Source organism: Pelobates fuscus, chromosome 12 (assembly GCF_036172605.1).
Source record: "Pelobates fuscus isolate aPelFus1 chromosome 12, aPelFus1.pri, whole genome shotgun sequence".
NCBI classification, from domain to species: Eukaryota; Metazoa; Chordata; class Amphibia; order Anura; family Pelobatidae; genus Pelobates; species Pelobates fuscus.
Window position 1 is genome coordinate 140,600,588 of NC_086328.1, and position 24,714 is coordinate 140,625,301.

At 41.5% G+C, this 24,714-nt stretch overlaps 1 protein-coding gene across 3 annotated transcripts in view; it reads right to left on the reverse strand.

The window, feature by feature from the left end:
* Nucleotides 1–24,714, reverse strand: part of SYT8 (synaptotagmin 8) — a 55,581-nt gene that overhangs the window by 13,041 nt on the left and 17,826 nt on the right. Inside the window, exons 1-6 of one of the 3 annotated variants that reach the window (XM_063438355.1) lie at nt 22,176–22,197; nt 21,732–21,880; nt 10,391–10,551; nt 9,755–9,850; nt 7,321–7,488; nt 768–935 (exon numbers count right to left, since the gene is read on the reverse strand). In XM_063438355.1, coding sequence (XP_063294425.1) covers nt 768–935; nt 7,321–7,488; nt 9,755–9,850; nt 10,391–10,551; nt 21,732–21,831 — 693 coding nt within the window. In that variant the 5' untranslated portion in view covers nt 21,832–21,880; nt 22,176–22,197. Of the gene's footprint in view, nt 1–767; nt 936–7,320; nt 7,489–9,754; nt 9,851–10,390; nt 10,552–21,731; nt 21,881–21,974; nt 22,154–22,175; nt 22,198–24,714 lie in introns of those variants that run through there. The other 2 variants (XM_063438353.1, XM_063438354.1) reach the window with 2 other exon arrangements.

Here is a 24,714-nt window from a genome sequence, read left to right on the forward strand (position 1 = left end):
TCACTGGTGTCAGGTGGAATTGTCACATTTGTATTAACCCTTCACCTACTTTATTAAAACACAGCACCTACAGCAATACCATTACCAAACTGTGCTTTATAATTGCCATTAAAGAAATCTGGGGGTTTTCAGGACCCCAATCAGGGGTCCAGCCCCAGACGCGCCTAACCTTTAAATACTACTTGTAATTTCAGTTTTGTTTGGACATATGTTTTAAAAACCTTTGTCATCCACACGGTAATGGGCATGATGGCACATTCTCAATATTAACATTACAAGTTCAGAATTGGTGTTAAGAGTACGTGTAATAGATTACATTCCAAGGTGTGTAGTACAAGCTTGGTTTGATATCATTCCATGGATAAAATGAGACTTCTGGTTATTAGAGTTAGGCTTAGAGGTTAGGGATAAGATGGGGGTTATTTGAGTTATAGTCAGAAGTTAGGGTTAGACAAGGGTTATAGTGTTAGTGATAAGTTAAAAGAAGGTTGAGTTCAGCAAGGAGTGCTGGGTGATAAGGTTTGAACTGGTGGTAATAGGGTGCAGGGCTCATGCTTAGACTTGGTGATTGGGGATTTAGCAGTATGAGTTTTCTTTTGCAATTATGTGCCTACAACTATTGTTCTCAGCCAAGCATTCACCGAATGCACATTATTAAACGTATGTTCACCTTGTGGTTGTTTGAGGCCTGATGTTCAGCCAATGTGTGAGAAACTGAATGCTTTTTTGTGAGGGGTTTTGATCAATAGGTCTTGATACATTCTTACCTCTGTCTTTCCAGCTTGGCTCAATTCCTTCCAGTCCTCAATGATATGATGAAGGTCCATCTCCCACAAAGGCAAACGCACCTCTCCTATCACATCATGTTTTGAGAACCGGTTGAAGTCGAAAACCTGCAGCACAACCGCTGTGTCAGGTACTTCTGATTTCAGCACCTAGGATTGGAAAAATACCAAACATTAAGTAAATCTGATTGTAGCAGTTAGAAATAATTACACGAACAGAAAACTGAATACAAAATATCTTATGCCTCCGTTTAATGTTCCTTACGTGAGCGGTTTTAAATAAACAGCCTAAAATGTTCCATTTACAGTAGCGAATAACCTTGCCTCTGCGTTTACCAGCCTTGCTTTCATGATTGATGTATTTCTCTTGCACGAGTTAGCGAAACATGCTGTCTGTTAATGGGTTAATGTAACTACCCACAGAGGTTGGGGGCAGCATACTGATTGAAGGAACACTTAAGTGTTAGGAATAAAACAAACTTTAATTCACTTACCTGATTCCAGGGTCGAGGTAGCTCAGTGCTGGGTCGACCCCTTCGACCCCTCCTACGCTGACATCAACCAATTCGGGAACCTAATACACATGAGCAGTCAACACCACACACGTATTAGGCCTTCCCCTTAGGAAAACATTGACTCAATGATTTCCTATGGGGTTTTGTTGAATGCTAGCTGTGCTCATGTAAAAAAAACTCTGTGAAATGGAAGCAATGGCTGTCTGGTGAGCCTTAACCCTGATTTATATTGCAGGGTTCAGGGAACAGGAATACTGCATTCAGACCACTTCAATGAAATGAAGTGATCTGGGTGCCTCTAGTGTCCATTTAAATATGAATGGACTACCTCTGGACATATTTGGTTTGTGGAGTCCTTAGGACCTGTGACGAACACCCCCTTGCCTAGACGTTTGCCACGTGCTCTTGGAGGAGTGTGGAGGCTAGCCTCCTGCCCACTGACTATGGGCCATAGAAAAAGCTGGTAGAAATACTTAGTTCATGGGATGTATATGTACTGTTCAGAAATCAAACCAACTCACGAACTGTGGACCACCTCGGCGCTTGTTAACCCCTGGTAACCTCTCCTGACACTTCAATTGTCATATGTTCTCATTGTGCTGCTCGGTGGCTGCCGTTCATATGCAAGAATGTGTGGGAACTGTGTTGGTGGCCATCTTTTTCAGGAAACGGTGTTTGGGCATCGATCACATGGAACTGAAATCGGACACTGAAACTCCCGAACACCGCTGATCTTTGACGAGCACCTGCTGTAACTTTTATGGGGGTTTTATGTATATTTAGGGTACTTTTGGGTTCAGGAATTTCCTGGAAGTCATTTGTTTGACCGAACGCACGCATGGTCCCATGCCCAAAACAGTTCCAGAGAATAAGGGCTTGCGGTCGGTCTAGTTTGGTAGTTTAAAAATGAACAAGCTACCGAACATAGCCAATAGTCTTACCCTGGAGCTTGTTCCCCTTGTTCGTGGGACTGTTTCCACCAACCAGTGTCTTTCTAAGTGTTGTTGAAACGAACGCAGGCGATCTTGGAAGTCAAGCGGTGTTCGGGAGTTTCAGTATCCAAAAATAGGTCCATGACCTCGACGACCAAACACCGCTGCCTGCGTTCATGCGAACAAGATGGCCGCCACCTTGTGGTAGGCCATAGGAATTGCGGCCACCCAGATGAACACTTAGAACACTGAGGTGGAAATTGTTACAAAGTAGCAATTAGGCTTAACAAGCTCCAGGGTGGTTTCCGGTCTGTGCAGCTGTTCGGTTCCCAAACCATATAGTCCAAATACATGAACGAAGACTTTTACATCACATTTTACAGGGTCCATAGTCTGTGGGCAGGAGGCTGGCAAGCAGGCTCCTCCAGGAACTCGTTCTAACTCACTTGGAAAGGGAAGTTTGTCACAACTTTGCAATCTGGACAGCACAGTGTATCAGTATAGTTTTTTCGTGTATGTGTGAGAGGGGATCCATGGGCATGTGTAAGTGAGAGATATTGTGCATGTGTGAGAGATTAAACTGTATGTGTCAGTGAGAGATATTGTGTATGTGTGTATGACAAACATGTCAAACGCAACGGGTAACTTAGGCCAAATAAACAAGGCTTTAGTTTATGTGGACCGCAAAAAAAGAGTTTGCCTAGACCAACACAAACTAAAATGACATCTCTACCTCCCTTCCATATCTCTCCCCCACATCTCCCCCCTTCTACATCTCTCCCTCACTTCCATATCTCTCCCCCACATCTCCCCCTTCCACATCTTTCCCTCCCTTTCATATCTCTCCCCCACATCTCTCCCTCCCTTTCATATCTCTCCCCCAAATCTCTCCTTCCCTTCCATATCTCTCCCCCAACATCTCTCCTTCCCTCCCATATCTCTCCCCCAACATCTCTCCCTCCCTCCCATATCTCTCCCCCCAGTGGTGTATTTTTGATTTGTGCTGCCCTAGGCACGACTAAATTCGGGCACCCCCAAAATCTAAATTTGCCCCCCTAAATTTGTGTCAAGGCCACTTTTTTGACTGACAGACACATGCCCTCATTGATACATGCACTGACATACACTCACTGACAGATACACAGTCATTGGCACACACATACAGTCATTGGCACACACTGTTTAACCAACACACACTTTCACTGACAGACACACACTGACAGGCACACACTCTCAGATACTCATAAAATGACATACACACACACTGACACACACTCACAGGCACACCCATTCTCACTGAAGCAACCACACTTTCACTCACTCACGGACACACACTGACAGCTAAACTCACTCACTCATTCACTCACAGTAAGGTGGACAGCCCCAGAACATGAAGCAAACAAGGCATTTGTCTGGGAGCTTGGGGTGGTTTTTTGGCACCCCCCCCCCCCCTGAATGTGCTGCCCTAGGCAAACGCCTTGTTTGCCTTGTGGTAAATACATCCCTGTCTCCCCCCACATATCTCCCTCCCTTTCATATCTCTCCCCCCACATCTCTCCTTCCCTTCCATATCTCTCCCCCCACATCTCTCCCTCCGTTCCATATCTCTCCCCCCACATCTCTCCCTCCGTTCCATATCTCTCCCCCCACATCTCTCCTTCCCTTCCATATCTCTCCCCCACATCTCTCCTTCCCTTCCATATCTCTCCCCCCACATATCTCCTTCCCTTCCATATCTCTCCCCCCACATCTCTCCCTCCCTTCCATATCTCTCCCCCCACATCTCTCCCTCCGTTCCATATCTCTCCCCCCACATCTCTCCTTCCCTTCCATATCTCTCCCCCACATCTCTCCTTCCCTTCCATATCTCTCCCCCACATCTCTCCTTCCCTTCCATATCTCTCCCCCACATCTCTCCTTCCCTTCCATATCTCTCCCCCCACATCTCTCCTTCCCTTCCATATCTCTCCCTCACATCTCTCCTTCCCTTCCATATCTCTCCCCCACATCTCTCCTTCCCTTCCATATCTCTCCCCCCCATCTCTCCTTCCCTTCCATATCACCCCCCCACATCTCTCCTTCCCTTCCATATCTCTCCCCCAACATCTCTCCCTCCCTCCCATATCTCCCTCCCTTTCATATCTCTCCCCCCACATCTCTCCTTCCCTTCCATATCTCTCCCCCCACATCTCTCCTTCCCTTCCATATCTCTCCCCCCACATCTCTCCTTCCCTTCCATATCTCTCCCCCCACATCTCTCCCCCCTTCCATATCTCTCCCCCCACATCTCTCCCCCCTTCCATATCTCTCCCCCCACATCTCTCCTTCCCTTCCATATCTCTCCCCCCACATCTCTCCGTCCCTTCCATATCTCTCCCCCCACATCTCTCCTTCCCTTCCATATCTCTCCCCCCACATCTCTCCTTCCCTTCCATATCTCTCCCCCACATCTCTCCTTCCCTTCCATATCTCTCCCCCCACATCTCTCCCTCCCTTCCATATCTCTCCCCCACATCTCTCCTTCCCTTCCATATCTCTCCCCCACATCTCTCCTTCCCTTCCATATCTCTCCCCCCACATCTCTCCCTCCCTTTCATATCTCTCCCCCACATCTCTCCCTCCCTTTCATATCTCTCCCCCAAATCTCTCCTTCCCTTCCATATCTCTCCCCCAACATCTCTCCCTCCCTCCCATATCTCTCCCCCAACATCTCTCCTTCCCTTCCATATCACCCCCCCCACATCTCTCCTTCCCTTCCATATCTCTCCCCCCACATATCTCCTTCCCTTCCATATCTCTCCCCCCACATCTCTCCCCCCTTCCATATCTCTCCCCCCACATCTCTCCTTCCCTTCCATATCTCTCCCCCCACATCTCTCCGTCCCTTCCATATCTCTCCCCCCACATCTCTCCTTCCCTTCCATATCTCTCCCCCCACATCTCTCCTTCCCTTCCATATCTCTCCCCCACATCTCTCCTTCCCTTCCATATCTCTCCCCCACATCTCTCCTTCCCTTCCATATCTCTCCCCCCACATCTCTCCCTCCCTTCCATATCTCTCCCCCACATCTCTCCTTCCCTTCCATATCTCTCCCCCCACATCTCTCCCTCCCTTTCATATCTCTCCCCCACATCTCTCCCTCCCTATCATATCTCTCCCCCACATCTCTCCCTCCCTTTCATATCTCTCCCCCAAATCTCTCCTTCCCTTCCATATCTCTCCCCCAACATCTCTCCCTCCCTCCCATATCTCTCCCCCAACATCTCTCCTTCCCTTCCATATCACCCCCCCCCCACATCTCTCCTTCCCTTCCATATCTCTCCCCCCACATATCTCCTTCCCTTCCATATCTCTCCCCCAACATCTCTCCCTCCCTTCCATATCTCTCCCTTCCATATCTCTCCCCCACATCTCTCCTTCCCTTCCATATCTCTCCCCCCACATCTCTCCCTCCCTTTCATATCTCTCCCCCACATCTCTCCCTCCCTTTCATATCTCTCCCCCAAATCTCTCCTTCCCTTCCATATCTCTCCCCCCACATCTCTCCCTCCCTCCCATATCTCTCCCCCAACATCTCTCCTTCCCTTCCATATCACCCCCCTCCCCACATCTCTCCTTCCCTTCCATATCTCTCCCCCCACATATCTCCTTCCCTTCCATATCTCTCCCCCCACATCTCTCCCTCCCTTCCATATCTCTCCCCCCACATCTCTCCCTCCCTTCCATATCTCTCCCCCCACATCTCTCCTTCCCTTCCATATCTCTCCCCCACATCTCTCCTTCCCTTCCATATCTCTCCCCCCACATCTCTCCCTCCCTTCCATATATCTCCCCCACATCTCTCCTTCCCTTCCATATCTCTCCCCCCACATCTCTCCCTCCCTTCCATATCTCTCCCCCCCACATCTCTCCCTCCCTTCCATATCTCTCCCCCCACATCTCTCCTTCACTTCCATATCTCTCCCCACATCTCTCCTTCCCTTCCATATCACTCCCCCCACATCTCTCCCTCCCTTCCATATCTCTCCCCCCACATCTCTCCCTCCCTTCCATATATCTCCCCCACATCTCTCCTTCCCTTCCATATCTCTCCCCCCACATCTCTCCCTCCCTTCCATATCTCTCCCCCCCACATCTCTCCCTCCCTTCCATATCTCTCCCCCCACATCTCTCCCTCCCTTCCATATTACCCCCCCCCACATCTCTCCCTCCCTTCCATATCTCTCCCCCCACATCTCTCCTTCCCTTCCATATCACCCCCCCCCCCACATCTCTCCTTCCCTTCCATATTAACCCCCCCCCCACATCTCTCCCTCCCTTCCATATCTCTCCCCCCCACATCTCTCCCTCCCTTCCATATCACCCCCCCCCCCACATCTCTCCCTCCCTTCCATATCTCTCCCCCCACATCTCTCCCTCCCTCCCTTCCATATCTCCACCCCCCCCCCCTTCCATCCCCCCTTCCATCCCCCACCCATTCCTTCAAAGTATCTCTTTCCCAATCCGTCCAAGGTGAGGGTAGTGCTGGCTCTGCCCTATAGATAGATATATAGATGGCCCCCTTCCCTGCTGTTTCTCACCTGACATAGCAGGAGAGGTGGGCCTCTCAGTCTCTGGCGGCATGCGTTGTCTAGGACGGTGCGTGATGTCAGACTGAGTGCTGGGTAGTCACGTGACAAACTCTGCTCCTACTCTCAGTGTACTGTGTGTTCCCTTATGGTGCCGCATGCTGCCTGGAAGGTGCCGGGAGGGCAGGCTTAGGCGGGCGCACAAATCACTTGTCAGTCTGATTAAACTGTATGTGTAAGTGCATTGTGCATGTGTGTTAAAGACCATGTGTGCATGTTTTCATATTATTTTTTTTGCATACAATTGTCAGGGGTACAGCAGTTTGTTTGAGGGGACTTTCTTCCAGTGCCTTGTGCCCTTGTTATACAGAAGCTGTACAGTATTTAATGGTAACCAGCACAATTTATACAATTCTAAGATTTTCTTAGCATTACTTAGTATATAATTCTCATCTCATTTCATGTAGAATTTTTTTGTGATGACTCATAGTTGTGCGTAGTCTCTATATCCCAACGTACCTTAAATGTAAAAGCCTCATTGAAGACCGGGTTGAGCGTCTTACGATGTACTTTAGTCTCATTCTTCTTGCGAGAGTCGTTGGTCAGGTATACTGTGACATATGGATCTGATGTCCCCCCACTGTCCATTGCTTTCAGTGCTGCTGCTTGCTTCAACACCACCGTGACCTGTGTGAACATGGATCCAACAGTGACTTTTCCAATGTCAACTTACATGGACTGTTATCATGGAAATGTACAACCATCTTCTCTTTCATAAATGAATTAGGTTTTCTAATGCCAAACTAATTTAGTTATGTCTTCCAAAGATTGTGCTAACAACACCAAAAGTCATTGTAGAACTATCTAGCATATCTTCCAAATTACAGTCCCTTCCATACTGCTCCATGAATGTTTTCCTGGCCAAAGTTATATCTCTCAAGTCTTTCTAGACCTGTAATAGCATTTATTAAATAGGTCCTCGTTCACTGACATCAGCCAATTCGGGAACCGAATATTTCTAAATATAGTTTTTTTACTAAATAAAAAAGTGTTAATAGAGCTAATCCCAAAATAGTTTCAGGACAAAGAAAAGTTGGTAAACCCTGAATGAATGCTTGAGAAACATGGGACCTAATCCTGAAACCAGATAGTTACCCAGTAAAGCCTAATTCTGCATATTAAAGCAGAGTAGTTAACGTTTAATAGACAATAAACAGTAAGGTTTTACCATATTGGGTAACGCTCTGTTTTCACGACTATCTCCTTTGTTCCTCATATATATATTTACAGCTCTTATTGTTTTTCTCTATTGGTTAATTTTTCGCACTCAATCTGTGAACCAAATCCAGATAAATTCTCCAATCAGTGTACTGCAAGATATATACATCATATTATGGATATATTTTGCATATATTTAGCAGTTCACTGATTGGCCCATTTTTACTCCCTTTTGGTTTTTCTGTTCTATTTCTGAATCAGTTTTTTGGTACCGAACTTCTGCCAAACTGACATTTGGTCGGAATGTGGGCATCTCAAAAAATTCTATTCAATTGTTTATCTACTCCATCTTCAAATTGCTGTTATTAAACTAGTACAAAATGCTGTTGGATGTATATTATTGGTTTTCTGTAAAATTATAATAAAAAATAATTGGAAAAACAATTGATTCAACATTGAAAACTGAGAAGTCATTCTAAGTTGCATTTTCAGTTGAATTTGAGGAAACCACTTGGAGCATTCATGTTGAGCTATTTCAATTGCTGTTTGATTTGTTAAATAGCTGAAAGTCTGGACATTTTGACAATAAAGCTGATTTTTAATGGGGGTTGAATAATTTGGATTATTACTGTATATATGTATTTGTTTTTGTGTATGGCTACATGTATCTTGGAATAAAAGAAACGGACTCAAAGTTAACAATCTGCTTAAACCACTCACAACTCATTATTTAACCTCTGGACCATAAAAAATTCAAGATATTACATATAGCTGAGCATAAAAGTAAATAAACAAATCAGAAAGTAATTTAATAGTTACAAATCATTCTAGACATATTGCAAGAAAATGAATCTAATTGCAAATGGACTCGTACACAAGTAAAAGTTTGCTGAATACCTTGAAATTGAAATGGTAACATATTTTGTCAGTTAAAGACAGACTTAATTTTGCACATAACGGCATTAGACAGTCATCAGGCTGCATCCATGGTCAATAGGAGGCCAACAATGTTTCTTTATGAGAAGCCTTGATTGGACCACAGATGGAATGAATATACGGCGTGACAAGGGTCGAGTGCAGAAACTATCAGTGCCAAGCACTGGACTCAAGGTAAGTTTTTAGCTATTTTTACAGGTTTCGTATTAAAAAACAGATAGCGGGGCCAAGTGACAAATGCCCAATATGGCATAATAAACCAGAAAACAAATAATTGGAAAAAGGATTGGAATAACTTTTGAAGAACACGTTATCCTTGACACGCCATTTCCCCTGTCCGTAATCTATATATCATGTGTGACTTGGCTTACAAATGTTAAATTCCATCATACTGACCGCTAATGCTCTGGGCATTTAGAGCAGAATAAACTCACCATATGTATTGTTAGTCCCAGGAAACGTTATTACTACTTACTGCAATATTATTTTGACACGTATAGGTATGTATATAACTTGTGGTGAGCTCAAAATCAATACTCCCACAACTTGATGCAAATAGAAAAAATTACTATTGTGTATCACCTACATATCTCCCGTTGTACTTTGGAAAGATAATCATATTTCCACAACTATCCCAGAATTCCCGGCGTGCCATGCAAATGAGCACAGACGGGCAATGTTACGTGTAAATGCCTGGATAGTTTACTACTGCTTGCTGTTTCCTTGTGTACTTTATAAAACAAGGGTGATGTTGGTACTTGTGCCATGTACAGTGAAATCACTTAAATTTAGTTCTTACCTCCTCCCTCTGAACGTTATATTCCAGAGAGTACTGCAGTCGGCCCCGATACACATTTTCTGCTGATCCACCCAATCCTTCTATATCCGGTTGAACCTAAAAAACAGCCAGTGGTCATTCAGTGAGGTGTAAAGGTCCCCACCTCTTTTTTCTACAACAATGCATGTTTTGAAATCTAGAGATCTCGCTAATAAAAGGGTAATTAATATTTAATTACCACAGACCCATTTGCTCCAATCAATGGATTGACACAGTAAGGGTGAGTGCTGGTTCCTGATATATAGGCTTAATAATGTCACCAGAGCACTGATGATGTCATATGTTACCATTGGATGCACAGGAAAACGTGCTTATCCCAATAAATATACAGAGTGCTTGATTTAGATTCCATGAAATCCCATATTAAGGCAATATAGTCATTCTAGAATAGATCTATGTGGACAGATACATTTGAGATGCACATCTTAGGCTGGAATACTATGTAGATACCGGTCATGGAAGGGGACATATTCTGGCTGACCGCACATGCAGCCTAGGCTGGATACGAATAGTGCTTGCTATCTTGGCACCATGGCAGTGACTGGCATAACTGACATTTATTGTGATTTTTGCACATTTCCAACTTGCTCTACTCACCAGACTGGTTGTGACGCTGCCCTTCACGCTGCCGAGATTAATCTTCTCTTTCTTTTTTTGTTTGTTCTTCCGTTTACAGCAGCAACAAAGACAGCAGATGAAAATCAGGAGGAGCAAGAAAAGAGCCACACCGGCTAAGGCGTATATGGCCCATCGCGGCACTGGCATAGAAACAATGGTTGGGGGGAAACACAAAGGACACAGTGAGCAAAGATAATCATGGGGCATTTAAAAAAAACCAAGAAGAGCACAATAGCAAATGATCACACAGAGTGATATAAAAATATGGGGTGATATAACAGGGGTAAATATATGAGAATAACGACCCAGTATGGGACAGTGTACAGGAAGCGGAGCAATCACCTTGGAAACCAATAACATGTTCCTATTGACCAACCTCGCCACTGGGCATTGGAGAAGCCTGTTTGCCCGCCTCCTGCCTGCTGACTATGGTCCCTGGGAGATTTGACCCTTTTAATACAGTATTTGGGCATATTGTATTTTATTATGCTGCTGCTGGCCCTTTAAGAACCATCTGGGGACATACTGTGACTTTTGGGAACAATGCCCCTTTAAGACTATGGCCCTGTTAAAGACTATTTTAGCAGATTGGATTTTAAAAGACTTGCTGCCCCTTTAAATTGTATTGGAGCAGTTCTGCAGCTTTAAATTGGCACTTCGGATGCAGTCGAAGTGGCCACCATTCGACAAACGAACATGTGGTGGCGGACATCTTTGTTCATTCGAACGAGGTCAGCGGTATGTGTAGCCAAATCCATGGAACTGAAATCGGCTACACATTTCAACGAACACCGCTGACCCTTACCTTCTCCTACACTCCGTTTTCAGCTGCAGAGACTAAGTCACGTTCGAAGATTCGTCTTAGTCATTTTTAAGTGTGAAATTGACCGATCGCACAGCCCAAATCTGTGGAACTGTTTTGGGCAGGAAAACGTGCCTGCGGTCGGTCACAAAGGACTTCCAGCTAACTTTTGAACTAATGGAAGGATTTGCATGATTTTTGAGTATGTTCATATTTCAAGTACGCTGATTAATAATACGTAATTTTTATGAAGATTGGATGTATATATTTTAAAGTTATAGTACATATATAAAAACTGTATTTTTCCTGCTTGTGATAATTATGTTAACCCATTGTGTACCATAATTATATTACAGGCAGAGGGGAGGATTTTGTGTGTAATTGCTGGGAGTGTTTTCTGTAATGTACCTGTGTTATTGGTTGTTCTGTAAAACCCTGTGGGCAGTACTATGTTTGTGGATTGGGAATAAAAGAGGCTGTATGTGCCAGTACAGTCAGTTCTGCTTGACCTCAAAACAAAGTGTCGTCTCGTTATTTGGGGAATTGGATTGTATGCTGATTGCCAGGAGTGTAAGCTGATTGTATGATTTTCCTGTTCAGCCGTTTACAGCATTCATATGTTTGAGAGCATTTGTATGCTTCTCCGGTTTGGTGGTTGTGGTGTCTGCTAGAGTGCTTGGAGCCCTCAGGAAGCGCTAGGAGCATCCTTCAATGGAGGTACCCAGTCGGGGTGCCCGTCGATCCGTTACACTCCACTTTTATAAATTAAAAAAAGAAAGCGTTGTCCTGTAACAAAAAAGGGTCCCAAAACGTAACTTTTAATAATTGAATATTTAAAAAGTGAGTGAAAGACAAATACACACATCTACCAAAATAAACCTAAGTGTGTGGTTGGGAACGTGAGTAAAATAAAAAAGATAACCCAAGTATCAGTGTACTAAAAAACACCTGAATGTGGGATATGCTCGCAAAAAAATGCAAGTTTATACACTCTTAGGGGATCCTAAGCTAGTGAACCCTATGGAACAAATCCTGTTGCAATTAAGTGTTTAAATGCTAGTAACAAATGAAGAGCAGCATAGATCAGGTGAGTATCTAGACTCCGGATACATTAGCAACAGTTACAAAATCATAAGAGTAAACCAAACAGGCATACTAGCCTCCTGCAAACTACAGCAGGTATATACCATTAATAGCACATCTAATTATGCTGATCTTCGGTTAGTTTGCAGGAGATCTCTGCTAGATACTCACCTGATCTATACTGCTCTTCATTTGTTACTAGCATTTAAACACTTAATTGCAACAGGATTTGTTACATTTGGTTCAGTAGCTGAGGATCACCTAAGAGTGTTGTGATAAAGTGAAGGCAGAGAGGCCTTTAACATTTAACCCAAGGGGGAGTACGTGTTGTATGTGTGTTGTGTGCAACACAAAGCTACATTTAGTTATGGGCCCCTGGGGTGGAGCATTTTGAGAGCAGGGTGGGCCAATGCTCCACTTCTCAGTTTATACACAAATGGGAGAAATAAGTTCCAGGCCAGAGTTTTTTGGAGCTGTCTCCAACCCACTGCTCAGCTGCAGATAATCAGCTGCAGCAGTGGGAATAAACCCCTCCCAGGGGGATTGCTGGCTTCCTCCCTGGAAGCAGGTAGGAGAGACGCTGTTCTCTCCAGTGAGAGAGTCAAGGCTGGCTTGGAGCACTGGGAGTGCAGAAGGAAGCAGTCAAGGCTGGCTTGGAGCACTGGGAGTGCAGAAAGGAAAGCAGTCAAGGCTGGCTTGGAGCACTGGGAGTGCAGAAAGGAAAGCAGTCAAGGCTGGCTTGGAGCACTGGGCGTGCAGAAAGGAAAGCAGTCAAGGCTGGTTTGGAGCACTGGGAGTGCAGAAAGGAAAGCAGAGGGTTGCTATCTAATATGTTGGTGAAACCAATGTTGTTTTGTTGTAGTTTAATCTCTGAGAGATAGGGAATCTGATGTTAGTAAGTGCTCAGACGAGCTAGGTTTTTGTTTATAGGGATTTGTGTTACATTTATGTTTTCATTTGCTGCTGTCTCCTGTGTGGATTTACAAATTAAGTGCCTGGATTATATGAAAATAAAAGGACTGTGCCTGTTGTTTACCCTAGAGGACCGTGCTACCTGCAGACAAGGATCACAGTGTATAAACTTTTTACACTAATACTTGATTTATCTTTTTTATTTTACTCACGTTCCCAACCACACACTTAGGTTTATTTTGGTAGATGTGTGTATTTGTCTTCCACTCACTTTTTAAATATTCAATTATTAAAAGTTACGTTTTAGGACTCTTAGGACACCGCTTTTTTTTCTCAATTACATTTCTCAATAAGGGTTAACCCCTTCACTGCCCTGCAACCTTCCCTTGATTCGTTTCAGCTTCCAAAGCCCCCCTCTATTTTTGTAGACTTTTAGAAACTGATACACAGTGACATCACTAGGGTTGGTATCACCCAATGTGATAACTAATGGTGTCACCCCAACACCCTTAGTATTGTGTTTTTTTTTGTTTTTTTTACTGCTTTTTTTAGTCAATGCGAGTTGTACATCACTTGTTCCTATAGAGGTATGTAAGACGTATGTAAAAAAAATACCCATCACATAAAGTATGAGAAAATTAAAATGCATCACAGAGCTCCACACCAATAAAACTTTGCACATCACTTTACCATGATCAATATCTGAAATCAAATGTAAAACGAACAGTCATTACATTCATTTTAAATAGTGTTTTCATTATTGGTCCCTGAGGACGTCCCAAATTGGGAAGAAACTCATAGGACCATTGCTTTTTTTTTTAAATTATTTAAATAAAAAACACTTTTCTACCTGCTATCCTGCTGGAGCTCCCATCTCTTATCTATATCACTATCATAATTGCTGAGAAGCATTTGCAGGCCGTGTTTCCCCCGGCCCCCAGATATCTGGGAAGGCACCATGAATGCATATATATAACTTAATCTTGTGAGGTCTAATACATCAAGCACTGCACTTTGTATATCAACTGTATTACACTATGTTATGTTTTATTTTGTTACGGGCTGTATTACACTGTGTTATGATTTATTTTGTTACGGGCTGTATTACACTATGTTATGATTTATTTTGTTACAGGCTGTATTACACTGTTATGATTTATTTTGTTACGGGCTGTATCACACTATGTTATGATTTATTTAGTTACAGGCTGTATTACACTGTGTTATGATTTATTTTGTTACAGGCTGTATTACACTATGTTATGATTTATTTTGTTACGGGCTGTATTACACTCTGTTATGATTTATTTTGTTACAGGCTGTATTACACTATGTTATGATGTATTTAGTTACAGGCTGTATCACACTATGTTATGATTTATTTAGTTACAGGCTGTATCACACTATGTTATGATTTATTTTGTTACAGGCTGTATTACACTGTTATGATTTATTTTGTTACGGGCTGTATCACACTATGTTATGATTTATTTAGTTACGGGCTGTATCACACTGTGTTATGTTTTATTTTGTTACGGGCTGTATCACACTATGTTATGTTTTATTTTGTTACGGGCTGTATCACACTGTGTTATGTTTTATTTTGTTACAGGCTGTATTACACTGTGTTATGATTTATTTTGTTATGGGCTGTATTACACTATGTTATGATTTATTTAGTTAAAGGTTGTATTACACTGTGTTATGTTTTATTTTGTTACAGGCTGTATTACACTGTTATGATTTATTTTGTTACAGGCTGTATTACACTATGTTATGATTTATTTTGTTACAGGCTGTATTACACTGTGTTATGATTTATTTAGTTACAGGCTGTATTACACTGTGTTATGATTTATTTTGTTACAGGCTGTATTACACTATGTTATGGTTTATTTAGTTACAGGCTGTATTACACTATGTTATGATTTATTTTGTTACGGGCTGTATTACACTATGTTATGTTTTATTTTGTTACGGGCTGTATTACACTGTTATGTTTTATTTTGTTACAGGCTGTATTACACTGTGTTATGTTTTATTTTGTTACAGGCTGCATCACACTATGTTATGTTTTATTTTGTTACAGGCTGTATCACACTATGTTTTGTTTTATTTTGTTACAGGCTGTATCACACTATGTTATGTTTTATTTTGTTACGGCTGTATAACACTATGTTATGATTTGTTTTGTTACAGGCTGTATTACACTATGTTATGATTTATTTTGTTACGGGCTGTATAACACTGCGTTAGGATTTATTTTGTTACGGGTTGTATTACACTATGTTATGTTTAATTTTGTTACAGGCTGTATAACACTGTGTTATGTTTGATTTTGTTACAGGCTGTATCACACTGTGTTATGATTTATTTTGTTACGGGCTGTATTACACTATGTTATGTTTTATTTTGTTACGGGCTGTATTACACTGTTATGTTTTATTTTGTTACGGGCTGTATTACACTGTGTTATGTTTTATTTTGTTACAGGCTGCATCACACTATGTTATGTTTTATTTTGTTACAGGCTGTATTACACTGTGTTATGTTTTATTTTGTTACAGGCTGCATCACACTATGTTATGTTTTATTTTGTTACAGGCTGTATAACACTATGTTATGATTTGTTTTGTTACAGGCTGTATCACACTATGTTATGTTTTATTTTGTTACGGCTGTATAACACTATGTTATGATTTGTTTTGTTACAGGCTGTATTACACTATGTTATGATTTATTTTGTTATAGGCTGCATCACACTGTTATGTTTTATTTAGTGACGGGCTGTATTACATTGTGTTATGTTTTATTTTGTTATGGGCTGTATAACACTATGTTATGATTTATTTTGTTACGGCCTGTATTACACTGTGTTATGATTTATTTAGTTATGGGCTGTATCACACTATGTTATGATTTATTTGGGCACAGACTGTATTACACTATGTTATGATTTATTTTGTTACGGGCTGTATTACACTATGTTATGATTTATTTTGTTACGGGCTGTATTACACTATGTTATGATTTATTTTGTTACAGGCTGTATTACACTATGTTATGTTTTATTTTGTTACAGGCTGTATTACATTGTGTTATGTTTTATTTTGTTATGGGCTGTATTACACTGTTATGATTTATTTTGTTACAGGCTGTATTACACTGTGTTATGTTATTTTCTTATAGGCTCAGCTAGTTCTCCGTGTGTTTAGTAGATTGTACAGAAAATCATACATATTCTTTTTGACAGTATTTTGTAATGACATTTCCATTCACTATTACAAAACTGAAGGGCACTAATTTGGGCAGGTTAGAAAGTGGAAAGAGAAACGTTTTAGGATAATGATATCTCCAGGATATGGTAAGCAAGAACAGTGACAAGATTGTGACGTCTTGAACATTCATTATAGTCAATCCCTTGATAAACTTTAACAATCCGACCACTTAGTAAAACTAGCCACGGTTGCTATGAATAGAAAATAAAATGTACAGTCACTGTTTTATGTAAATGTACAACATCGTCATCTAAGATGCAGGGGATTAGACAGCTCAGTGGGAGTTTACAAGACAAAGTCAATGCAAGTGATCTTTAATTTAAAGAAAAGCTATATGTAAAAAACAACATAGTGATTAGAAAGGGTTTTTCACTAAAGTCCAAAATTTAGCAAATTAACCCCTTAAGGACCAAACTTCTGAAATAAAAGGGAAACATGACATGTCACACATGTCATGTGTCCTTAAGGGGTTAAAGCCAATTCCAAAGTGAATTGCAAAATGAATAGTAAGAGAGCTGTTACTAATCGTAGAGTTAAAGAATCTCTCCAATATTCAATTTTCAATCAATTACAATTATTTTCTTTTTTAAGAAAATAAAGCCCAGACTGTCAGCTCCTGTAAACATTAGCAGAGTTATTCAATAAATCCAATGAAATCTGAAACGCAAACGTTAATATAAATTCTCCAACTTGACTCTAACCACAGCTGGACAATTCTGCCCTCAATTTCGCCTCTTGGCTTTCTATTGGCTACAAGTTGTAGTTTAATGCTGAGCACTGTACTGCTATGTGAAACCAAGGATTATATCTATCTAAACATAATTGGCGTTATCTGCTATCTCGTCAATTTACTTTTGCAGTCAGTTTAGAATATCGTTTGTTTGTTTTTTTGCCCAAAATGCTTCAAAATATAGTAAAATTGCTGCAGTATTTTTCCATGACTCCTAGTTCCCACCAGGTGGCGCATGGCCCTCCTATAACAGCACTGATAGGTTTTTAGCCTGTTCACTTCTGACATGCTAATAAAGTATTAATATTTACAAACACTATGAGGTTTATTACAAAAAAAAGAAAACCACTGAATTGCGATGGTTTAATATTATTACTCTAGCTGACGTTGGAGATTTTTTTTCAAATCCGCTTTTGTTGCCTAAATTTTGCAATTGAGTTTCCTTTTAAAATAATATTCAGAGTTTAGTGAATAAACCCGAATATGAAGATATGGCCAGCAGACACTAACATACCCCAGCATTTCAGATGGACAAAGAAGGACCCTTTAATTTTAGGGTAGGAGTCTGGGTGTGGCCAGAGGCAAAACTGTACTAAGAAATGTCAGGTGACTTACTAATAGAAACTTATAGAATAACAATTTATAACAAGAACATTGTATCTTATACACACAGACTGATTTCTAAGCACATCTATTGTAGTTTAAAGACACATTACTGGGAGTATTATTACTGTGGGGCTCTGTTATACACTCAGACACATTACTGGGAGTATTATTACTGTGGAGCTCTGTTATACACTCAGACACATTGCTGGGAGTATTATTGCTGTGGAGCTCTGTTATACACTCAGACACATTACTGGGAGTAATATTACTGTGGAGCTCTGTTATACACTCAGACACATTACTGGGAGTATTATTACTGTGGAGCTCTGTTATACACTCAGACACATTACTGGGAGTATTATTACTGTGGAGCTCTGTTATACACTCAGACACATTACTGGGAGTATTATTGCTGTGGAGCTCTGTTATACCCTCAGACACATTACTGGGAGTATTATTGCTGTGGAGCTCTGTTATACACTCAGACACATTACTGGGAGTATTATTACTGTGGGGCTCTGTTATACACTCAGACACATTACTGGGAGTATTATTGCTGTGGAGCTCTGTTATACACTCAGACACATTACTGGGAGTATTATTACTGTGGAGCTCTGTTATACACTCAGACACATTACTGGGAGTATTATTGCTGTGGAGCTCTGTTATACCCTCAGACACATTACTGGGAGTATTATTACCGTGGAGCTCTGTTATACACTCAGACACATTACTGGGAGTATTATTGCTGTGGAGCTCTGTTATACACTCATACACATTACTGGGAGTATTATTACTGTGGAGCTCTGTTATACCCTCAGACACATTACTGGGTGTATTATTGCTGTGGAGCTCTGTTATACACTCAGACACAATACTGGGAGTATTATTACTGTGGAGCTCTGTTATACACTCAGACACATTACTGGGAGTATTATTGCTGTGGAGCTCTGTTATACACTCAGACACATTACTGGGAGTATTATTACTGTGGAGCTCTGTTATACACTCAGACACATTACTGGGAGTATTATTGCTGTGGAGCTCTGTTATACACTCAGACACATTACTGGGAGTATTATTACTGTGGAGCTCTGTTATACCCTCAGACACATTACTGGGAGTATTATTACTGTGGAGCTCTGTTATACACTCAGACACATTACTGGGAGTATTATTGCTGTGGAGCTCTGTTATACACTCATACACATTACTGGGAGTATTATTACTGTGGAGCTCTGTTATACCCTCAGACACATTACTGGGTGTATTATTGCTGTGGAGCTCTGTTATACACTCAGACACAATACTGGGAGTATTATTACTGTGGAGCTCTGTTATACACTCAGACACATTACTGGGAGTATTATTGCTGTGGAGCTCTGTTATACACTCAGACACATTACTGGGAGTATGATTGCTGTGGAGCTCTGTTATACACTCAGACACATTACTGGGAGTATTATTACTGTGGAGCTCTGTTATACCCTCAGACACATTACTGGGTGTATTATTGCTGTGGAGCTCTGTTATACACTCAGACACAATACTGGGAGTATTATTACTGTGGAGCTCTGTTATACACTCAGACACATTACTGGGAGTATTATTGCTGTGGAGCTCTGTTATACACTCAGACACAATACTGGGAGTATTATTACTGTGGAGCTCTGTTATACCCTCAGACACATTACTGGGAGTATTATTACTGTGGAGCTCTGTTATACACTCAGACACATTACTGGGAGTATTATTGCTGTGGAGCTCTGTTATACACTCAGACACATTACTGGGAGTATTATTACTGTGGAGCTCTGTTATACACTCAGACACATTACTGGGAGTATTATTGCTGTGGAGCTCTGTTATACACTCAGACACATTACTGGGAGTATTATTGCTGTGGAGCTCTGTTATACACTCAGACACATTACTGGGAGTATTATTGCTGTGGGGCTCTGTTATACACTCAGACACATTACTGGGAGTATTATTACTGTGGAGCTCTGTTATACACTCATACACATTACTGGGAGTATTATTGCTGTGGAGCTCTGTTATACACTCAGACACATTACTGGGAGTATTATTGCTGTGGAGCTCTGTTATACACTCAGACACAATACTGGGAGTATTATTACTGTGGAGCTCTGTTATACCCTCAGACACATTACTGGGAGTATTATTACTGTGGAGCTCTGTTATACACTCAGACACATTACTGGGAGTATTATTGCTGTGGAGCTCTGTTATACACTCAGACACATTACTGGGAGTATTATTACTGTGGAGCTCTGTTATACACTCAGACACATTACTGGGAGTATTATTGCTGTGGAGCTCTGTTATACACTCAGACACATTACTGGGAGTATTATTGCTGTGGAGCTCTGTTATACACTCAGACACATTACTGGGAGTATTATTGCTGTGGGGCTCTGTTATACACTCAGACACATTACTGGGAGTATTATTACTGTGGAGCTCTGTTATACACTCATACACATTACTGGGAGTATTATTGCTGTGGAGCTCTGTTATACACTCAGACACATTACTGGGAGTATTATTACTGTGGAGCTCTGTTATACACTCAGACACATTACTGGGAGTATTATTGCTGTGGGGCTCTGTTATACACTCAGACACATTACTGGGATTATTATTACTGTGGAGCTCTGGCTGTGGAGCTCTGTTATACACTCAGACATATTACTGGGAGTAGTATTGCTGGGGAGCTCTGTTATACACTCAGACACATACTGGGAGTATGATTGCTGTGGAGCTCTGTTGTACACTCAGACACCAACAATATGGAGCTCCTAGAATAGAGCACAAAATAGGGGCTGTACATCCGAGGTATGCATTAATACGAAATGATTCACTACAATCATTAACAGGAAAATCTACTAGTGATGTCCAACTTGCAATGCAATACTGTGACTATTGCCCAAAGCAATGAAATATTACATTTAAACCGGTCACTGAATCATGCCATTGTAAGGACATTTAGCTTTTATATGGAAAACCTCACCCTGTCTGCTGTACCTGAATATGCTCCCTAAACTGAATGAAGACACGCACACTGAAAGATTTAAAGCGAAGATTTTGTACAGAATACAACATTTCCTGTGAGAATACATGCAAAACCGGTTACTCAACGTACACTCAATGTATATTCAATATATATTTAATGCACACTCAATGCACAATCAATGCACACCCAGTGTATCCTCAATGCAGACTCAATGTATACTTAATGCACACCCAGTGTATACTCAATGTACACCAATGTATACTCAATGCACACCCAATGTATCCTCAATGCACACTCAATGTATACTCAATGTACACCAATGTATACTCAATGCACACCCAATGTATCCTCAATGCACACTCAATGTATACTCCATGTATACTCAATGCACACCCAATGTATACTCAATGCAAACCAATATATACTCAATGTACACCCAATGTATACTCAATGTATACCAAATGCACACCCAATGTATACCGAATGCACACCCAATGTATCCTCAATGCACACTCAATGTATACTCCATGCATACTCAATGCACACCCAATGTATACTCAATGCAAACCAATATATACTCAATGTGCAACCAATGTATACTCAATGTATACCCAATGTATACCGAATGCACACCCAATGTATACCGAATGCACACCCAATGTATACTTAATTACTCAGTAAATGGTAAATGTTAATGCACTGTGCTTCTCCAGATCCCTCTACTTTCCCACAGTTCTCGAATTGTGATTAGGTCCCAAGATATAGAAGTGTGGCCTTTGTCTATTATCAGCCCACCATTTCATTTTAATGACCTACATTCTCTGTCAGTCTGTGGTACCACCACCACTTCACGCACCCGTTAAAGTACTCACGTGGGATTTTGTTCAGTAGACTTTCTATCCAGGATTCCGGTTCGGCTGTAGTAAAACTAAATGTTGTTGTAACTGTTGGGGCTGTTGTATTTTTCACCATTTTCGTTCTTGGAGAGAGGAGGGATTCCCCTTCCAGTACGCAGAAGCAACTGAAAGAAAAATGATCACAATATTAATTCGTAAAGATCTAAAAACATACTGTAAATCCGTTTTGTAGGAAATTCTTTTCTAAGGATTATATACCTGGTTAACATTCTAGAGTCTATTCACTAAACAGCAAGTATGTATAATTCTGCCCAAAGCAGGTGTTAATCTAAATTATAGAAGTGGGTCATCACAACACGCAATCTAGTGAATCGACACTATCATAACTATAACGCAAATTAATAATCCGACCAAATGGAGTCTGGAATTATTAATAATATAAACAGATGTAAGAGTCACCATGTTAGAGGGACACGCTGAGTGTCTGATCTTTGTGTTGAGCTTTAGGGGTAAGTAGTTGGAATTTGTGTTAAAAGGAGAGGAAGGAAATGACTTCCTTGCAGTTTAAGAGACAGGAACCTCCAATTAAATCCTGCGCCAGCATCCTTTGTTAATCAGTAACATCCAGATTCATATACCATGACTGTACACACCACTTAAAAACACCCTCTGTGATTTGTCCTATGAATACTGTATCTCACAGCTTACGCCTGTCCCATCTGTCCTGCAACACATCTACTATTTACCAAAGTATGAACTGCCAGGAACTTGAAGTGAATTTTTTATGTAAGACCAAAGTAGGCAATGTCACGGCAAGGGTGCATAATTTATTATTGCACTGTGGAATATTGTCCTTTAATGTAATTTGTGCAGTGCATTAACCCCTTAAGGACACATGACATGTGTGACATGTCATGATTCCCTTTTATTCCAGAAGTTTGGTCCTTAAGGGGTTAAGGACCTGCTGGCTTGGCAGAGATGGAAAAGTCAGTGTCAAAATGGGTTAATTTTATTGTATGGAGGTCAAAAGAGGTTAGATCTTTTGAAGCTGGGACTAACCCTCTGAGGTCAGAAGACAGAAGGGGTAGTTTGAATGACATAGGGATGAGAAAGGGATTTTACCATATGGATGTGAATTAATCAAGGCTCTGCAAGGTATGAGGTTCTAAACTTGGAAAAAGTCTGAATGTCTCTTTGTCAATTTGGCATGTACCTTGTAATTGATGAGGCAATCTCTTTTGATATGATAATAGCCATTAGCCTTGTTCCAGTATCATATCCAAAGGAATATTTACCACACAGAAGAATAATTAAGCCTCATTTTTGTTACATTTGGAATGTGACAAGCGCCATCTTCTAAACAAGTCCAAACATGAGTGGCATGGCTTGACCATGGGGGAGGGAATTGGCATGTCCGCCATGTTGGATCGCGAGTAAGGAATGTTACATGTCTTTGGATTGGGAAAATAATAACAAACTCATAGATGCAATTATTATTTCTGTGGCATTTACATAAGAATAGGTAGAGCCAAATGTTTCCATTTGGATTGAGGTTGGTCTGGAACAAAGGAGGTGGTCACTTATTATTTCTACAGGTACGTCTTAACTTTACACCTGGGCAAGACTTGATAATCCACAGGGTATATATCCAATGATTTGGAGGGGTGTTGGTGTACTTGCTTGGGGCCAAGATCTAATTTTGAGTGAATTATTCTTCCTTGCCAGAGACCACCTGGGCAGAAGTTTTACTTTGAAAACCCGAGTGAGTAATTAGGACTTCTGTTATTTTATCCTTTTTGTTTTTATCTGTTGTTGGTGTAATCATATATTTTATATGCACTGTGACATTCATTTATTACGTTCTGCCTTTGTCTGGTTAAAGGGAAACTCCAGTGCCAGAAAAACGATCCGTTTTCCTGGCACTGGAGGGTCCCTCTCCCTCCCACCCACCAATCCCCAGTTGCTGAAGGGGTGAAAACCCCTTCAGTGACTTACCAGAGGCAGCGACAGGTCCCAGGTCGCTGCTTCCTCCTCCCCCGCCGCTCCTCCTTCTGCTTACGTCGGCCGGTGGGCGAGACTGATCTCGCCCGTGTGGCCGAGGAGACCTAATGCGCATGCGCGGCAATGCCGCGCATGCGCATTAGCACACCCCATAGGAAAGCATTGAAAATTAATTTCAATGCTTCCCTATGGGGAATAGAGCGACGCTGGAGGTCCTCACACAGCGTGAGGACGTCAAGCGACGCTCTAGCACAGAAAACCTGTGCTATGAAGCAGGAAGTTCCCTCTAGTGGCTGTCTAATAGACAGCCACTAGGGGAGGACTTAACCCTGCAAGGTAATTATTGCAGTTTAAAAACAACTGCAATAATTACACTTGCAGGGTTAAGGGTAGTGGGAGTTGGCACCCAGACCACTCCAATGAGCAGAAGTGGTCTGGGTGCCTGGAGTGTCCCTTTAAGGATCACATTACCTGAAGAGACTAATTAGTGTTTTGCAATTACATAGATATTGTGCTAAGTTGTATTTGGTGGGTTTTTATTATTGATTTACCTGGGGGACCAAGGCATGCCATTTATAAATGGTCTTGGTCGTGGCAGCGTTAAAATAATAATCGCTATATTATGTTTAAGTGTGGGTGTTGTTAAGGGGGATTTTTTTCATTATTTCTGGGCTAGTGCAGACAAATAGTGAACTTTAACCCTTTCGCCACCACAACTACATCATGCAAACTCTTGAAGTAGGGTGCGTTCGTGACAGGCAAACTGGAGCAATTCTCAAGCTGGTTATGCTTCCACTTCAGCTAAGCTGGCTTTGAATTCCTGACATTTCTCTCGTTAGTAGAACATGAGGTCATGGATCTGATTAGGTCAGACAAGAGACTTATGCTGTGGTTTACTTCAGGTAGTTTATTTGAATTATTTTGCATGGTTCAGGAAACAATATGAATAACTAGAAACAGAAAAAGGATGATAAAGATAAAAAAGGGGAAAACAGAA